At 67.8% G+C, this 14,591-nt stretch overlaps 1 protein-coding gene across 3 annotated transcripts in view; it reads left to right on the forward strand.

The window, feature by feature from the left end:
* The window catches only part of RARA (retinoic acid receptor alpha), a 38,684-nt gene that overhangs the window by 21,301 nt on the left and 2,792 nt on the right, over positions 1-14,591 (forward strand). For all 3 annotated transcript variants that reach the window (XM_074978748.1, XM_074978750.1, XM_074978749.1), the window contains 3 exons: positions 9,314-9,462; positions 11,777-11,918; positions 13,943-14,103. In XM_074978748.1, coding sequence (XP_074834849.1) covers positions 9,314-9,462; positions 11,777-11,918; positions 13,943-14,103 — 452 coding nt within the window. The remainder of the gene's footprint in view (positions 1-9,313; positions 9,463-11,776; positions 11,919-13,942; positions 14,104-14,591) is intronic.

Below are 14,591 nucleotides of genomic sequence, written 5' to 3' on the forward strand. Positions count from 1 at the left end.
TCTGATAGTCCCAGGTTCTCCTGGGGCAGGGTGGGGGCACTGGTTCCTGGAAAGCCCCGGACACCTGGCCACAGCCCCAGCCAGACACCCAGGGCCGAGCTCCTTCCCCCCGCCCCCATCCCCACCTTGCAGCCTTGCAGCTCAGGGTCCCCGCTACAGCACATCTCCTGGGCTGGGGGGCCGGGCATGGGGCACTGGCTGCACCGCGCAGGTCCTGGGAAGGGGAACAGTGGCGTGCGGCAGCCCAGGAGTGCATTGCCACTGGCCCGGCCCCTGCGCGCCTGGCGTGGAGGGGGCAGAGCAAAAGGCCATGGGGGTTTCCCAGTGCCAGGCAGCCCAGAAGGTGTCGGGAGCAGGGCAGTGCTGGCTAGAAGTGGGCTGGCCGCCCCCCTCCCCCTGACGGTACCTAGCGCTTGTTGGGCTGGGCACACCCTCCTGTGTGGAGGGAGGCCCTTTGGGGTGACGTGCATGTGGTGCGCCCCGAATGGGTTCTGGGGTGTGCGCCTGTGGCTGGTTCAGGCCCTTCAAAGCCAGCAGCTTGGGCTGCTCTGAGCAGGGATCAGGTCCTTGGGGCAGGCGCGGGGCCCCTGGCTGGGCAGGGCTCCAGCAGCTCTGTGAGCATCCGCTCCCCCTCTCCCGCAGTGACCCTGGGCTGGGTGCAGGGCCAAGGAGCCGTATGCCGTGCCCTGCCCCCGCCCCACCCCCCCCGGGTCGTGGGTCACCCGGCAGCGCTGGGAAAACAACATCCGGCGTGGCGCTGGGGGTGGTCCTGGCCTGGCCGCTGCCCAGATCGTCTTCCTGGGTTGGGTGGCAGCCTGAGCTGGGGGGTCGCTGTGGGGCAGGGAGGGGGCTGGGACCCTATCTGAGCCCCTGTGGGGCACTGGAGCTGAACTAGGCTTGTTACGTGAAGACGCCTGGCCAGCGTAGGGCTGGAAGGGCAGCTCCTGCCCGCCTGGCGCCTGCCTGGCACCAGCCTGCCCTCCTCCCGTCTCTGCCCAGCCGAACTCCTGGGCTCCCCGCTCCTGGCCCTGGCCCTGGCCCTGCCCCACCCCGGCCAAATCTGCTGAGAACAAAGTCCCTTTTTGCCATTGTCTCAGGGGCCCTCTGCCCCTTTGCTCTTATCAGGCTCAGCAGGACCCTTCTCCCCTCCCCCGGCCTTTGTCAGCCCAGCGGAGGGGGAGCCTCTCCGGGTGTATATGTTGGCAGAGGGCTGTGCGTGGGGGCAGGGGGAGCTGCCCTTTGCCCCCAGGTGCTGCAAGAGGCCTGGCGCTCTGCCCCCTCCCCCACCCAGGTGCCAGCTGGGGCAGGGAAGAGGATGCAGGCTGGGCAGGGTGAGTTGACATGGTTCATGCGGGCATCCCTGGGGGTGGGGCCCCCCAGCGCTCTGTGGGGCCCCCCCGAATCAGTGTTCCACCTCCATGGGCCCATGCCCTGCTCCAGGCCAGGTGTGGGGCTCCTCAGTGTGCAGAGGGTGGTTAGCCCTCAGCCCAGGCTGGCTGGCGGGGGCAGGACATGCCGGTGCCAGGTTGGAGGGGGTGAGTGTTCGGAAGGGGGAGCCAGACCCTTCTGTATCCGTCAGCCCCTGGTCTCGGGCAGCGGGCGAGGAAGGAACCGGGGCCTCTGTCTGGTTGGCAGGGTCCCGTCCTGGTGCCCAGCTCCCAGGCTGCAGGCGCTGAGCCTGCTCCTGGGATGCTGAGCCCTGCTTGCCTGGCTCCTGGGTTCTCCCATAGGTGCAGCCACATCAGGGCCTTCTCTTCCTCTATGGGCTGCTTCCCCCATGCCCTGCACTGTCGCCGGGGGACTGTGCCAGCCCGTCTGGAGCTCAGCCCCAGAGGCCCCCAGCCTTCGGCAGCAGAGGGGTCGGTGCTCTCAGCTTCTTGGGGTTGGGGCTGGGCCAGGCTGGGACATACAAGCTGCCCACAGGGCCTCTGCCAGGGGGCTTTGGGGACAGGCGAGACACCCCCGCCCCTGAGAGCCCTGATGCCATCCCTGCAGCTGGCGGAGGCTGTTCCTTGGGTAGCACCAGGTCATGGAAACCCCAGGCTTGGCCAGGGGCTGGTTCCCACGAGTTATTAGTGGGGCTAAAGGCGCGTGCAGGGAGGGGGGTGATTGCGGGCAGAGCCGTTGGCGGGGGCATGCCGTGACCCGTTGTCCCCCTCCCCGCTGGCTCCTTGGGGGACTTGCTGCTCTGGTTCAGGGCGGGGGCGTCTGTCCCCACGGGCAGGCCAGGTGCCCAGCGCTGCTTCTGAGGCTTTGCTGATGGAGCTGTTGTGGCTGCGGGCGGGGCTCACGCACTCCCATCCTGTCTTCTCTGGGGGGTTGGAGAATGGGCTGCCCCAGGGCTCCACGTTGCACCCTGCCCCACCTCCAGCTGGTGCAGGGGACAGCAGCTCCCAGCGCCCCCAGCAGACTAGGTGTCTCTCCCCTGATTGGGGGTGTTGCCCTGCCCTCCATCCTGTCCGCTCTGGAGCCAGGGGTGTCTGGGCTAAGCGTCCGTCTGACCAGCTGGGCTGGGCGATGTGACCCGGTGGGATGGATCCAACGTGGGGCATGCGGTGGGGGTGCCCGGGCGAGGGTGCTGCCCGCTCTGCTGGGCCCTCTGCGCTGGTCCCAAACCGGTGTAGTTTCGGGAGGTGGGGCACCTCCTGGTGGGGTGCCAGAGCTGGGGGGGGCTGCATGTCGGGGGTCCCTCTCCTGGCAAGGGGTTCTGGCGGGGTGCCAGGCCTGCGGGGCTGGGTGTTGGGGGTGTCTCTTAGTGGGGGGCTGCGTCGGGGGCAACTGGCACCTCTCTGCTGCAGCGCAGGTGACGCCAGCTGCAGCTGGCGTGCGCCAGGGGCGCCACTCTGTGGGCAGGGCTGGGCGGGCGCAGGGCCGTCTCCTCACGTTAGCCATGCTCCGTCGCCCCTGCCGCAGCCAGCCCCTGGGCTGCGGCACTCGGGCAGCGCCAGGACGGCAGGCGACGGCCATGGGGTCGGGGGCCCCCGGTGAGTTCAGCCTCCTCCCTCCCACTGGGCGCTCACGAGGGCGCAGCGCCTCCAGCCCTACCCTGGCGGGGCCCCTACACCACTGGGCAGGGCATGGCACGCACACAGCTCTGGGGGGAGCAGCATGGCCCGGGGGGGGAACCTCTCTCCAGCTGGGGCCAGGCCGAAACCACCACCCCGCCACCCCTCAGGCAGCTGCTTTGTCCTGACCAGGCTCGCAGGGGCGGCCAGGCCCGACAGGGAGTGAGCGATTCGGCTGCCAGGCGTGGGGCCTGTACCCTTGGGGCTGGGCGACCCGTGGGGCATTGGCCCAGAGCTGCCCTCCTTCGTGCTCAGCAGTTCAGGGCAGTCCAGCCCCTGCCCCCACGCAGGGGCCAGTCTGCCACAGCCAAGCCCGGGTGTGGGGGGCAGCTGCTGTCCTCCATTAAAGCCCTGGGCTTGGAGCCTGCCCTGAATCACAGGGGCCCCCCAGGACAGGTGGCTGAGACTGCACCCTCCTCGGCATGGTGGGAGTGGGGTAAGGGCACTAAGGGGTAAGGGGGGGCTCTCGCTGGGGATCCCCTAATGTGAGAGTTAGCAGGACTTTGGCGCCAAGTGTTTTGTCTCTTGCTTTGCGGGGGAAGGGGCCTGGACTCCTGGGTTCTCACCAGCTGTGGTAGGGGAGTGGGGTCTAGTGGTTAGAGCTGGGAGCCAGGACTCCTGGGTTCTCTCACCAGCCCTGGGAGGGAAGATGGGGCAAGCAGCCACAGTGGGGGAAGGGGGCAGTCCTGGGACTCCTGGGTTCTCTCCCTATGTAAGGCGGCCCCCGCTCTGGAGCACAGTTCCCACGCGGGGATTCTCCTGTGGGTGGCCGTGGGGCCGGGGGCTGGGCCGAGGGGTGTCTGGGGTGCGTCCTGCTGGCCGTCCTGTGCCGGAAGCCTGGAAGCGGGAGCCCGTGTGGAGCCCAGCGCCAGGCGGGGGAGGAAGGGAGGGGCAGCCTTTAAATCCTGTTTGCCCAGAGAGTATCTCAGCCGCATCTGGCTCCCATCTGGCTCCTGCTGCTTCCCCCTACCCTGTGGGGGGGCAGCCTAGTGGTTAGAGCAGATGCTGGCCTCAGGGTCCTGGGTGCTGATCACCTGCTGCTCTCCTCCTGGTATCTTCAACTGTCGCCTCCACTGGGGCCCCTCCTGCCCCCCGAGATTCCCACTGGCGCTGCTTCCCTGCCAGGCTTCCCCCGCCCCTGCGCAGCTGTCCCTTGCAGAGCTCCTGGGCTGGGGCTCCTGGGGGCTGGGCAGGGACCTGCGGGAAGGAAGGGCTGCACCCGCTCTGCTGTGCCAGGTCACACGGGGAGGGCGCTCTGCCCGCTCCACTCTGGCAGCCGCTGGTGCCAGCCGGGGTCCCTGCTCCGTGCCCAGATGGCCAAGTGCACAGCTGCAGGGAGCATGGGGCACAGGAGTGGCCTGGCCCTAGGCTGTGAGCGGTGCCCCCCCGGCCCAGGCTGTGAGGAAGTGGCCCCAGTAATGTGGTCGGGCAGGGCAGTGGGTTCAAGCCCAGGCTCTGGGGCAGCTGATTGTCTTTTATTCAGCCTGGCTGTGGGCGGGGAGTGGAGACCAGCCCGGGTGCCACATTCACCCGCCGGCCCAGCGCCCCGTGCAGGGGTCCAGATCCCCTCTGCTGCGGCTGGCTGCGCACAGGGCTGGGGCAGGGGGCAGGGTCGGGTGGTGGCTGGCGGGAGAGGCTGGTACCTGCGCACTGGGGCCATCAGACCTGCTCAGGCCAGGCCCTGCTGGGTGCACCTGGCTGCCTGGCGAGGGGCTGGGCACGGTCACCCAGTGCCAGCCCTGGCTGGGGGTGAGAGCCCCCGGGGAGTGGGCAGCTGCCCGGCTGCCCTCTGCTCCTCCACAGGTGCCAGGCCCAATGGCTGCAGCCTCCCTGCTGCCCCCCCCCCAGCTGCAGCCTGGGCTGCAGGAACCCCCCATGCCCGGCTTGCTAGGAAGGGCCAGGGAGCTGGTGGGGCCGTGCTGCCCGCCCTATTGTCAGGAATGTGGGGCTTGGCCAAAGCGACCCCAACAATGGCCCCTTTGTGCTGCCGCTGGGCACCCTGCTCACGTGCCCCTCACAGACCCCCCCCCCCCCACCCACGCCCTCCCCCCCCAGCCCCGGCTGCAGCTGCTCCCCCAGCTGGGCCCCAGCTGTCGTTAATATCCGACTGGTGCCCCAGCGTGTGTGCTCCTGCGGGTGGCACGCTGTCCCCCCTCCCCGGGGCATTATGAGGTGTGGGAGGGGAGCTGTCATCCTCCAAAGCAGCATGTGTGACTCCTGGAGCCCGGGGCCCGGGGGTGGCACGGCCCAGTCAGGCCCTGGCTGTGACCGGGCCAATTTAGCTTTCCACACGCCCTGGGCCAATGCTCTGTGACCCTCCCCCACACCCCCCCGAGTGTCACCCTTCTTGGGCCTTGGGCGAGAGGGGAAACTGAGGCCCAAAGACAGTGCAGGAAACTCAGTGGTGCCCAGCGGCCCTGGGGGCGGCAGGTCGCTGGCTATTCAGATGCTCTGGGTAAGAGAGAGGGCCCTGGCGCTGCACAGTGCGCAGGAAAAGGCGGATGAGCTCTTCAGAGTTGCGCAGAGCTGGGCATGGAGTTCTCTAGTTACCAACCCCCCAGCCTTGTCCCAGGTTCGCTTGTGTGCGCTGCCCCTCCCCTGGCCTTTCTCCCGCTCACCCGCCGTTCACCTGCCCGTTGTGGGGCAGAAGGGCGGCTGCAAAAGAGTTCACTTCTTGTTGAGATCTCCAGTCCTGCTCCTCCCACTGGCCATCACTCCCTCCCAGCTGGACAAGAAGCCATAAATCATCACCCCAAACCCCTCTCTCCATTAGCCCCCAGCTCCTGCCCCGGGCCGGAACCCCCTTGGCCCCCCAGCTTAGCCCCCGGGGAAGCAGTGGCCCTAGATAACGTCCTGCCCTGTGACCGAGTGGGGGGCAGCTGCCTGCCGCCAGCCTTGCCCCCATCCTGGGCGCTACCTGGGCCTGTCCCTGGCTGGGCTGCTGGCAGTGAGTCCAGCTGGCCTGGGGGTGAGGCCCATCTCTCTCCTGCTGCATGGGCTGTGCTCACCTACGGAGCACTTCTCTCTGGGGCCCAGGAGCCTGTCTGCCCTGGAGCTGCCAGGGCTGCGAGTGGAGGGCCGCCCTGGAAGTCACTGAGCAGCCCCCAAACTGGGGATAGTGGGGGGCTGCATCCCTCTCCTTGGTGCACAAGGCCGGGTGAGGGCACGGATGGACAGACAGACAGGCAGCATCAACCGATCTAGGGCCTGGCTGTGTGCCACTGCCCTGGCACCCCCTGGGCCTTGCGCAACCCCAGGAGTCCTGCATGCTGGCCACCTCTCAGCCCTGGCTGGGTCGGTGACTCGCGGGGTCTGGCCCTGCCTCCGGGGGGATCCTTCCACTGCCAGAGGGCTGCTGGGGCTGGCACAGCCCTGACACTGCTCGTAGACAGTCATCAGGGATGACTGTGCTTGCAGCTGTTGGCGTGACCCAACCCCTTGGGGCCTGAGCGCAGGGGGGTTCCGGGCTCCCGGCTACAGGGCATCCCGTCCCATCCGCCTGTCTGTGCTGGCGCCCAGAGCTGTTAGCACCAGCAGGAGCTTTGAGGGCACAGATCCCCCTTTGTTACCAGGGCTTCCCCTTGGTCTGCAGCCAAAAGGCACTTTCCCAGACAGCTGCCGAGGGGGTTGGCTCCAGGGGACTCCTGCCTACTCCCCCCTTTCTCCTGAGCCCTGGGAAGTGCCCCATCCCAGGCCTCAGCTGGCCCCAGGAATGCTCTGCCTGGGGGAGCTCAGGGTCTCCCATGGGCTGTGCCCCTCTGAGGGAGAATAAACCTCCAAGCCCTGCCCAGCTCTCAGCAAGGAGAGAACCCAGGTGTCCTGGCTCCCAGCCCCCTGCTTGAACCACTAGCCTGCACTGGTCTCTGTGGGGGGCTGGGGGCGAGGAGCTCTCCCTCCACCTGTGCCCACCCCACTTCCATCCCTTGCTGTCTGATGCACCCCTGCAGTGGGAACAGCCCCCTTGTTTCCTGCAGGCCGTGGCAGGGGAGTCAGGGAAGCTGGTGTGTTAACCCTGCGGGGCCAGGCCATTTGTGCTGGGGTCCCTCTCTGCAACACCCTGAGTAGCTGGTGCTGCTGCCTTAACCCCTTCCTGGCCTGGTGCCCAGGGGGAGCAGGCAGGGGAAAGGGAGTTGCTGGTGCCCCACAGGCCTGGCCCCGGGCTCCCCGCCAGCGCTAGCAGGGAGAGGGCATTGGCATGCGCCGGTGAGGAATGTGTGCACACCATGGCCCTCCGGTGGCTGGACTCAGAGTTGCCCTGCTGTGTGTCATAGACACTGTACTGCTGCTTGCTGGCGAGGGTGTGATGGCGGGTAGGGCCCAGCCAGCCCTGAGTGAGGCTGTGTTACCCCACCCTGCCCCGGCTACGTCCCTGCGCCAGGCTGGCCTGTGGCAGCAGCAGGCAGGGTTAGTTCTGGGGCTCTCAGAGGGGTGGAGGCCTGTGGCCATGCAGAGAGGGGTCCAGCACAGGCCGGTGGGGCCCTGCATCACAAGGGCCATGGTGCTGCCAACCCCCATCCAGGCCCAGCCTGCCGGGCACAGACACACCTGGGTGGTGCCTGCCGCAGGGATGGAAGTGGAGGTGATGCACAGTTGGGGGCTGGCCCCCAGCACAGGGCCGGATTTGAACCCCAGTGCCTGGGGGCCCCACCCGGAGCCTCCACCAGCCCCAGCTGCGCCTGCACCAGCCACAAGCTCCCAGGGCGCTGTCTTGCCCCACAGGATGAGGCGGGGGGAAGGTGAAGCTGATGGGAGCGGCTGCTTCCCCCAGGGCCTGCAGGGTTTGGGGCTATGGGGTACCTGACCACGCTCAGCTGGGCAGTGCAGGGGCAAGCCCTAATCTGTGGGACAGGAATGGGTGGGGCCTAGGGTGTGACCAGAGGGGCAGGGCTTGTAGCAGCAGGGGTGGGGCCTGGGGTCTGTGCTGGCCCTGAGGCACTGGAGGGGTTTGCACTTCCTAAGCAGACTGCTGCCCTGCAGCTGGCTTCTGACCCGACCCCCCGGCTAACCACTGTGCTCCCGTGCCTCAGTTTCCCCCACCAGCCCCTGCGTTTGCACAGGCCGCGTGTGCACGTTGCCAAGCATGTGGCAGGGGTGGGGCCGGAGCAGGGCAGTGTGCGTGGCCAGGCACAGTGTGCGTCAGGCGTACAAGGGGCTCCTAGCACTGCTGCCACCCCCTGCCAGGCGCCTGCTGCTTGTGGCTCACTCACATGGGGGTGGGGGGGGGGCGGGACCAGTCTGTCTGTTTTAAAGCTTCTGGTTCAGGATCCCCCCCTAGAAGAGCCCCCTGCCCCCTTGCAGCAAAACCCACTCCCCTCAGGCAGGCCCAGCCCAGCCCCAGCCAGGCAGAGGCTCGGTTCCCAGGGAGATGGAGGGGTAGCTCTGGGTACCCAGCTGGGCCAAGCCCTGGTGATGCTGCCTGTGGGATGAGCTGCGTCTGACTTGGCTCCTTTCTCTGGCCTGGAAACTCCCCCTGCACCCCCACCTCCCTGCCCCCCGCCCCCATCTCCAGAGCTCCCCAGGGGAAGGGGCCAGCGGCCTCCCCATCTGCCCCTGTGCTGCTGGTCCCCACGGCCGCAAATGCAGCAGGCAGGGGACACAGGCGGGGTGAGGGGCCTGGCCAGGCACCACCGGACCCGCCTGCTCCTGCCACCCCTGGGCTTGCTGGCGCTGTGGGGCCAGAGGCTGCGCTGGGCGTTTCCAAGCGCGGGGCAGAGCGAGGCAGCCATGTGTCCTTGTTGCCGGTCCCTCTCGCATGGAGCGCGTGGGCAGAGACGTAGGCTCGTCCACCAGGGAACTAACGCTGGAGAACCATGGGGCAGCGCCGTAGCGTCTCCTGGTCCACGCTGGGCTTGCCGTGGGGCACCCACAGGGATCTGTGCTCAGCCATGTGGCCTCCCCCAGAGGGGCTGCCGGTGAGTGCCTGGGGTGCAGACCCCCAGCTGGGAGCACTGGCCTTGCTGTGCAAAGGTGGAGGGGCGCTGGGGTGCTCCTTGCAATTCTGGGGGTTCCCCCTTGTGCCCCCGACAGCCCAGCTGGGCCAGCGCAGAGGAGCAGCTCACCAGGCTCGCATGCCCTGCTGAGCTGCTAGGGAGTGGGGACATTTGGAGGGACTTTGCCCTGCCCCCCAATCTCCCACTGCTGATGGGGCACTGCCATGGGGCAGAACCCTCTGGGTGTCCGTGGGGGGGGGGCGTCGGGCCCCTCCGGATGTGGTAGCCGGACCCCTGAGCTCACCCCCTCTTCTCCAGCCATCGAGACACAGAGCACCAGCTCAGAAGAGATAGTGCCCAGCCCCCCGTCGCCGCCCCCGCTACCCCGGATCTACAAGCCCTGCTTCGTGTGCCAGGACAAGTCCTCGGGTTACCACTACGGGGTGAGCGCCTGCGAGGGCTGCAAGGTGAGTGCGGCCGGTGGGGGGGCTGGGGGTCCGCGCCCAAAGGGTGACCCTGGGTCTGGTTCAGACAAGGGGAGGGAGGCGGCCAGGCTCTGCTCACCCCCCCCGCTGCAGGTCCGTTGGGCTCACGGCAGCTGGGATCGTGCCCCCACCCCCCAGGTGTGCGTGAGGCTTCTGCACACCCCAGGGGAACCTGCAGCCTCCAACCAGCTCCTCGAAGCTTGTGTTACGGGCCGTTTTACAGGCCACAAGCCCAGCCCCAGGGTGCTGCAGGCTGGCCAGCGCTGGGGGCTGGCGGCTTTGGGTTTCTCTGGTTCTCCTGCCCTGTCACAGCCTGTGGCTGGCCTGGGCTTGGCACCCTGCCCCCGGCACCCTGCCCCCAGGCAGCCCTTGGCACACTCCAGCCTGCTCACTAGGTCCCCAGCCTGTGGGCGCAGTGCCCGCTCCTTGCTCACTTCCCGGCTGCCCAGGAGAGACTCACAGGCTGTTCAGCTGATTAGCAGAGCGCCCACAGACGGCAGCCTGTGTTTCTATGGGTGGTCCACCTGTGCACACACCTCGATAAAATTTATTCTGCACATGGATGGGAAAAACTGAGGGGAGGCCCTGGCCAGGAGGCTGGAGAGCTACCTGTGCCCCTTGGATGAGGGGAAACTGAGGCATGGGAAGCCCCGACGTCACTTCCCTGGGGTTGCCAGTGTGTCTGCACTAGGCAGAGAACCCCGGAGCCCTGGCTCCCTGTTCCCTGTACTAACGAGGAGATGCCTGCAGCCAGTCTGGCCGGGGGGCTGCCATGCCCAGATGCTGTTCCGGCACAAGGGCCCTGCCCAGGCAGTGTGGCTCCGGGGCCCGTGGGAGAACCAGGGAGTGCGCCCCCTACTCCGGCCTTGCTACCTGGCCCGTAGCCCGGCCCGGCGGGGGATCAGTGCTGAATAGTGCAGCTGCCACCGCCGCATCCCGGCACCAAGGTTCAGCTGGCGGTTCCACCTCCATGCCCGGGCCCAGGTGAAGGCGTGTTGATGTCGCGTACATGTGGGCAGCCCCTGGGGCTCCTGCCCTCGGGTGCAGCTGGCTGAACGCCCCCTGTGCCCCCGGCAATGCCCCGCGGGCTGGGAGCGCTGTGCGGTCCAGGGTGATGGGAGCTAATCCCTGGCGCGGATGTGCGGGGCTCTGTGCGCAGCTGCTTCGTATCCGTCAGCACCTCTGATTTACATTCCAGCCGCGGCTGGGCCGGGGCCAGCCCGGGGGCGGGGGGAGGAGTGTCTGGCTGCTGCGCCGCATGTCTCCTGGCTCCAGCGCCCACAGCCCAGCTCCCCTCCGCTGCTGGGCCCTTCCCACTGCCCTGGCTCCTGGAGAGGAAGGGGCCTTACAGCCTCCATGGAAGGCTGGGGGGGTTGCTTCCTAGTTGCACAACAGGCGCTCTGTGCCTCAGTTTGCCTGCTGAACAGCCGATGGCAGCGTACCCAGGGTCTGGGCCGCGCCCGGCAGGACGTACCGGTCTCGGTCGGGATGTCTCTGCCACACCCAGCGAGACGTACCAGTCTTGGTCGCGGTGTCTCTGCCGCGCCCGGCGGGACGTCCTGGTCTCGGTCAGGTGTCTCTGCCATGCCCGGCGGGATGTACCGGTCTCGGTCGGGGTGTCTCTGCCGTGCCCGGCAGGACGTACCGGTCTTGGTTGGCGTGTTTGGGCTGCGCCCAGCGGGATGTACCGGTCTCAGTCGGGGTGTCTGGGCTGCGCCCAGCAGGATGTACTGGTCTCGGTTGGGGTGTCTCTGCCACGCCCGGCGGGACGTACCGGTCTCGGTCGGGGTGTCTGGGCACAGCAGGATGTACCGGTCTCGGTCGGGGTGTCTCTGCCATGCCCGGCGGGATGTACCGGTCTCGGTCGGGGTGTCTGGGCTGCTCACCCACTTTCTCTGTCCCTGCCAGTCCCAGCTCCAGGCTCCTGCAGCTTGTTTCCCTTTGCCCCAGGAGCTCGAATGCTGCTGCTCGGCCAGCAGGGAGGGAAATGCCTGTGTCCTCATCACTAAATCAGCCCCGGTGGGATGGTTCCCCCAGAGTCTGTACTGCTTCCTTCCACAGAGCCCTGGCTGGCCCCGCCCCCCCAGGCACTATCGTAGCACTAGTGCCCGGCAGCCCTGCCCCCACAGGCCCTATTGTAGCACTAGTGCCCAGCAGCCCCGCCCCCCCAGGCACTATCGTAGCACTAGTGCCTGGCAGCCAGGCAGTATCCCGCAGCTCAGCCCCACCCCCCGGTGTGCGCCAGGCCCCGCTGGACTGCCCCCTTGCTCATGGGGGCTGCGCTTGGCTCTTCCAGGGCTTTTTCCGCCGGAGCATCCAGAAGAACATGGTGTACACCTGCCACCGCGACAAGAACTGCATCATCAACAAGGTGACGCGCAACCGATGCCAGTACTGCCGCCTGCAGAAGTGCTTCGAAGTGGGCATGTCCAAGGAGTGTAAGTGCCTGGCCCTGTCGCCCCCCAGGCCCGGCTCCCTGTGCTCCAGGCCTTGTCTGCCCTGCCCTGGGCCCCTTATCTCAGGGAGGAGGGAGGGTGTTGGCTGGGCGGCACGACCGGGGGGGGGGGGGGGCAGGCAGGGGGATAGCCTGTGGGGCAGGCAGGGGGCATGGCCGGGGTGGAGGCGGAAGGGATAGCCTGGGGGGCAGGCAGGGGGCACGGCCGGAAGGGCAGGCGGGCGTCCAGGCAGGGGGCACGGCTGGGGGGCAGGTGGGGAGCCAGGCCAGGGGGGAGGTGGGGGGATGGCCGGAGGGACATTGCACTGGGACTGGGCGCCAACCTCCGGGCGCGCTGCGAAGCCGCAGTGGGGAGATGAGGTGGGTCTGACGTGGACCCGTGGTGGGGGGTAGAAGGGGGTGGGGGAGGGGCTTCTGGCCAGGGTTGATGGAGTTGCTGAGTGAAGCTGGGGGGGGCGGTCCCCTCCCCCCTCTCCAGGGCGGGGGAATCCCGGTCAGGCAGAGCAGCTGCCCCCCCCACGCTCCCCCCCTGTGGGATCCAGGCCATTGCCTTGGCAACCCATGATTGATGATGTCAGAGATAAATGACACTGCCAGGGGCCTCCCGGCGTCTGCAGGCCAGTTGTCATGGCGCCCGCCTGTAAACCCGCCCACTCGGGCCGCCTGCCGGGGGTGGGTCGTGCTGCAGAGAGCAGTGGGGTGCAGCTGCACCGGGACCCCTGTGCCGCCGTGGGCCCCGTGAGGGCGCAGGAGGCGGGGCTGGCTGTGCCCACCGGGGGCAGGGCATCACGCTGGTCGGGGGACACAGGGGCACCGGAGCTGCCCCGGGGGGGGCTGGTGGGGGTGGGGCAGGACTGCCCCCCCCAGTGCATGATGGGAGTTGCTCTAGTGTGCAGCTCTGGCCAGGGGGAGGTCACCAGGGGCGGGGAGGGGGGCGACCTGAGCGCACTGGGGGAGGGGGCCAGCCTTGGAGATGGGCTGGGGCTCCACCCACTGGCTGATAGCCGAGGCCTCGGTGTGGCTGGCTCTGGGCCACGCCGGGCGGCGATGAACAAACGCCCCCTCACAGCGGCACTTTCCCGTCCCCGGTTAGTGGCGTTTCGCTCCCCTCCACATTACTGGATTTTCAGAGCAGCCGGGAGCGACCCCCCCGGCCTGAGCGATGGGCTGTCACTGTCCTTGGCTGCTCACGGCCCCAGCCCATCTGGGGCTGCAGCCCCCTGCTCTCCTCAGCCCCCCTTGTGGCTGTTCTCCCACCCCCAGCTCCCCCCCTTCGGGGCTGGGAGAGAAACCCCCATCCCCCACCCACTTGGCCCCACCCACAGCTCCCCTTGTGAGGTCCCTGCACCCTCAACATCACACATGTCCCTGGCTGTGCTCTCCCATCCCCCAGGGATCAGTTCCGCTCTCGGGAACGCCCCCTCCTGCCCCACGGGGAATCCCCACTTGCTGTGTGGGGCTGGGCCCTGGGTCTGCTGTGGTGCGGTGCGACGGGGCCCTGATCCTGTCCAGCCCTGGGCGTGCCTCCTAGCACAATGAGGCCCCGATCCTGGCCAGAGCTGTGTGTGCCCCTACAGTACAACGGGGGCCTAATCCTGGCTGGCTCTGTGCACGCCACCCGGTGCAGTGGGGCCCCGATCGTGGCCAGGTCTGCAGAATTACGGCGGCATCTGGTCTGGGTCCTCGCCAGAGATGCCCCTGCTCTTCCACCCCCTGGTTTGACCCCAGGTACAGCCCCATCTCTGGGCCCAGCAGGGAACTCTGTCCTCAAGGTGTGGCTGCAGGTTTCCCCCTGTCCTGGGAGATCTGGAGACAGGTGCTGAGCTGGGGCCTGGGGCTGGGCTGAGGGTGAGCCGATAACCCACCAGGGCCGCACTCCAAAGCCCAGTGAGCAGCCAGCCCACGCTCGGGCCTGCTGTTCCCGATGCCCTGGGGACGCTCTGCCTGGGATCGCTGAGCTGTCCGAGCCGGGGTCTGCCCGCTCACCCGCCTGTTGCTCCCCCACAGCCGTGCGGAACGACCGGAACAAGAAGAAGAAGGAGGCACCGAAGCAGGAGTGTTCGGAGAGCTACATCCTCACGCCCGAGGTGGAGAACCTCATTGAGAAAGTGCGCAAGGCCCACCAGGAGACCTTCCCTGCCCTGTGCCAGCTGGGCAAATACACTACGGTGAGCACCCAGCCCCGGAGCCAGTGGGGAGCGAGGGGCAGCGAGAGGGAGGGGCTGGAGCTCTGTGGGTGTCGCCTGTGTCCGGGAACCTCGGCTCCTCCAGCTGGCCTAGCTGTGAGCACCCCCCGACGGTCCCTCTCAGCTTTTTCATCCATGTGCAGAATAATTGTAACACACTGAGGCCTGTGCAGATGTGCACCACCCACCAACATAAAAACCCAGCTGTGGGCGCTGCTAATTCGCCAGGCGGCCTTTCCAGCTCCCCAAGTGGTTGTCCGAGTGCTCGGCTTACAGGGAGCACTGCCCCGTACCCCCACCTGTGGGCACCTCTCGCTCTGTGCTTTAGGCAGGGGCTGAGAGCCAGGACTCCTGGGTCTGCTCTCGGCTGGGGGAAGGGAGTGGGGTGTAGTGGTCAGAGCAGGGGCTGGGAGCCAGGACTGCTGGTGTTTGCTTTGGGCTGTGGGGAGTGGGGTGCAGTGGTCAGAGCA

This window comes from Carettochelys insculpta, chromosome 28, assembly GCF_033958435.1.
Source record: "Carettochelys insculpta isolate YL-2023 chromosome 28, ASM3395843v1, whole genome shotgun sequence".
Lineage (NCBI taxonomy): Eukaryota > Metazoa > Chordata > Testudines > Carettochelyidae > Carettochelys > Carettochelys insculpta.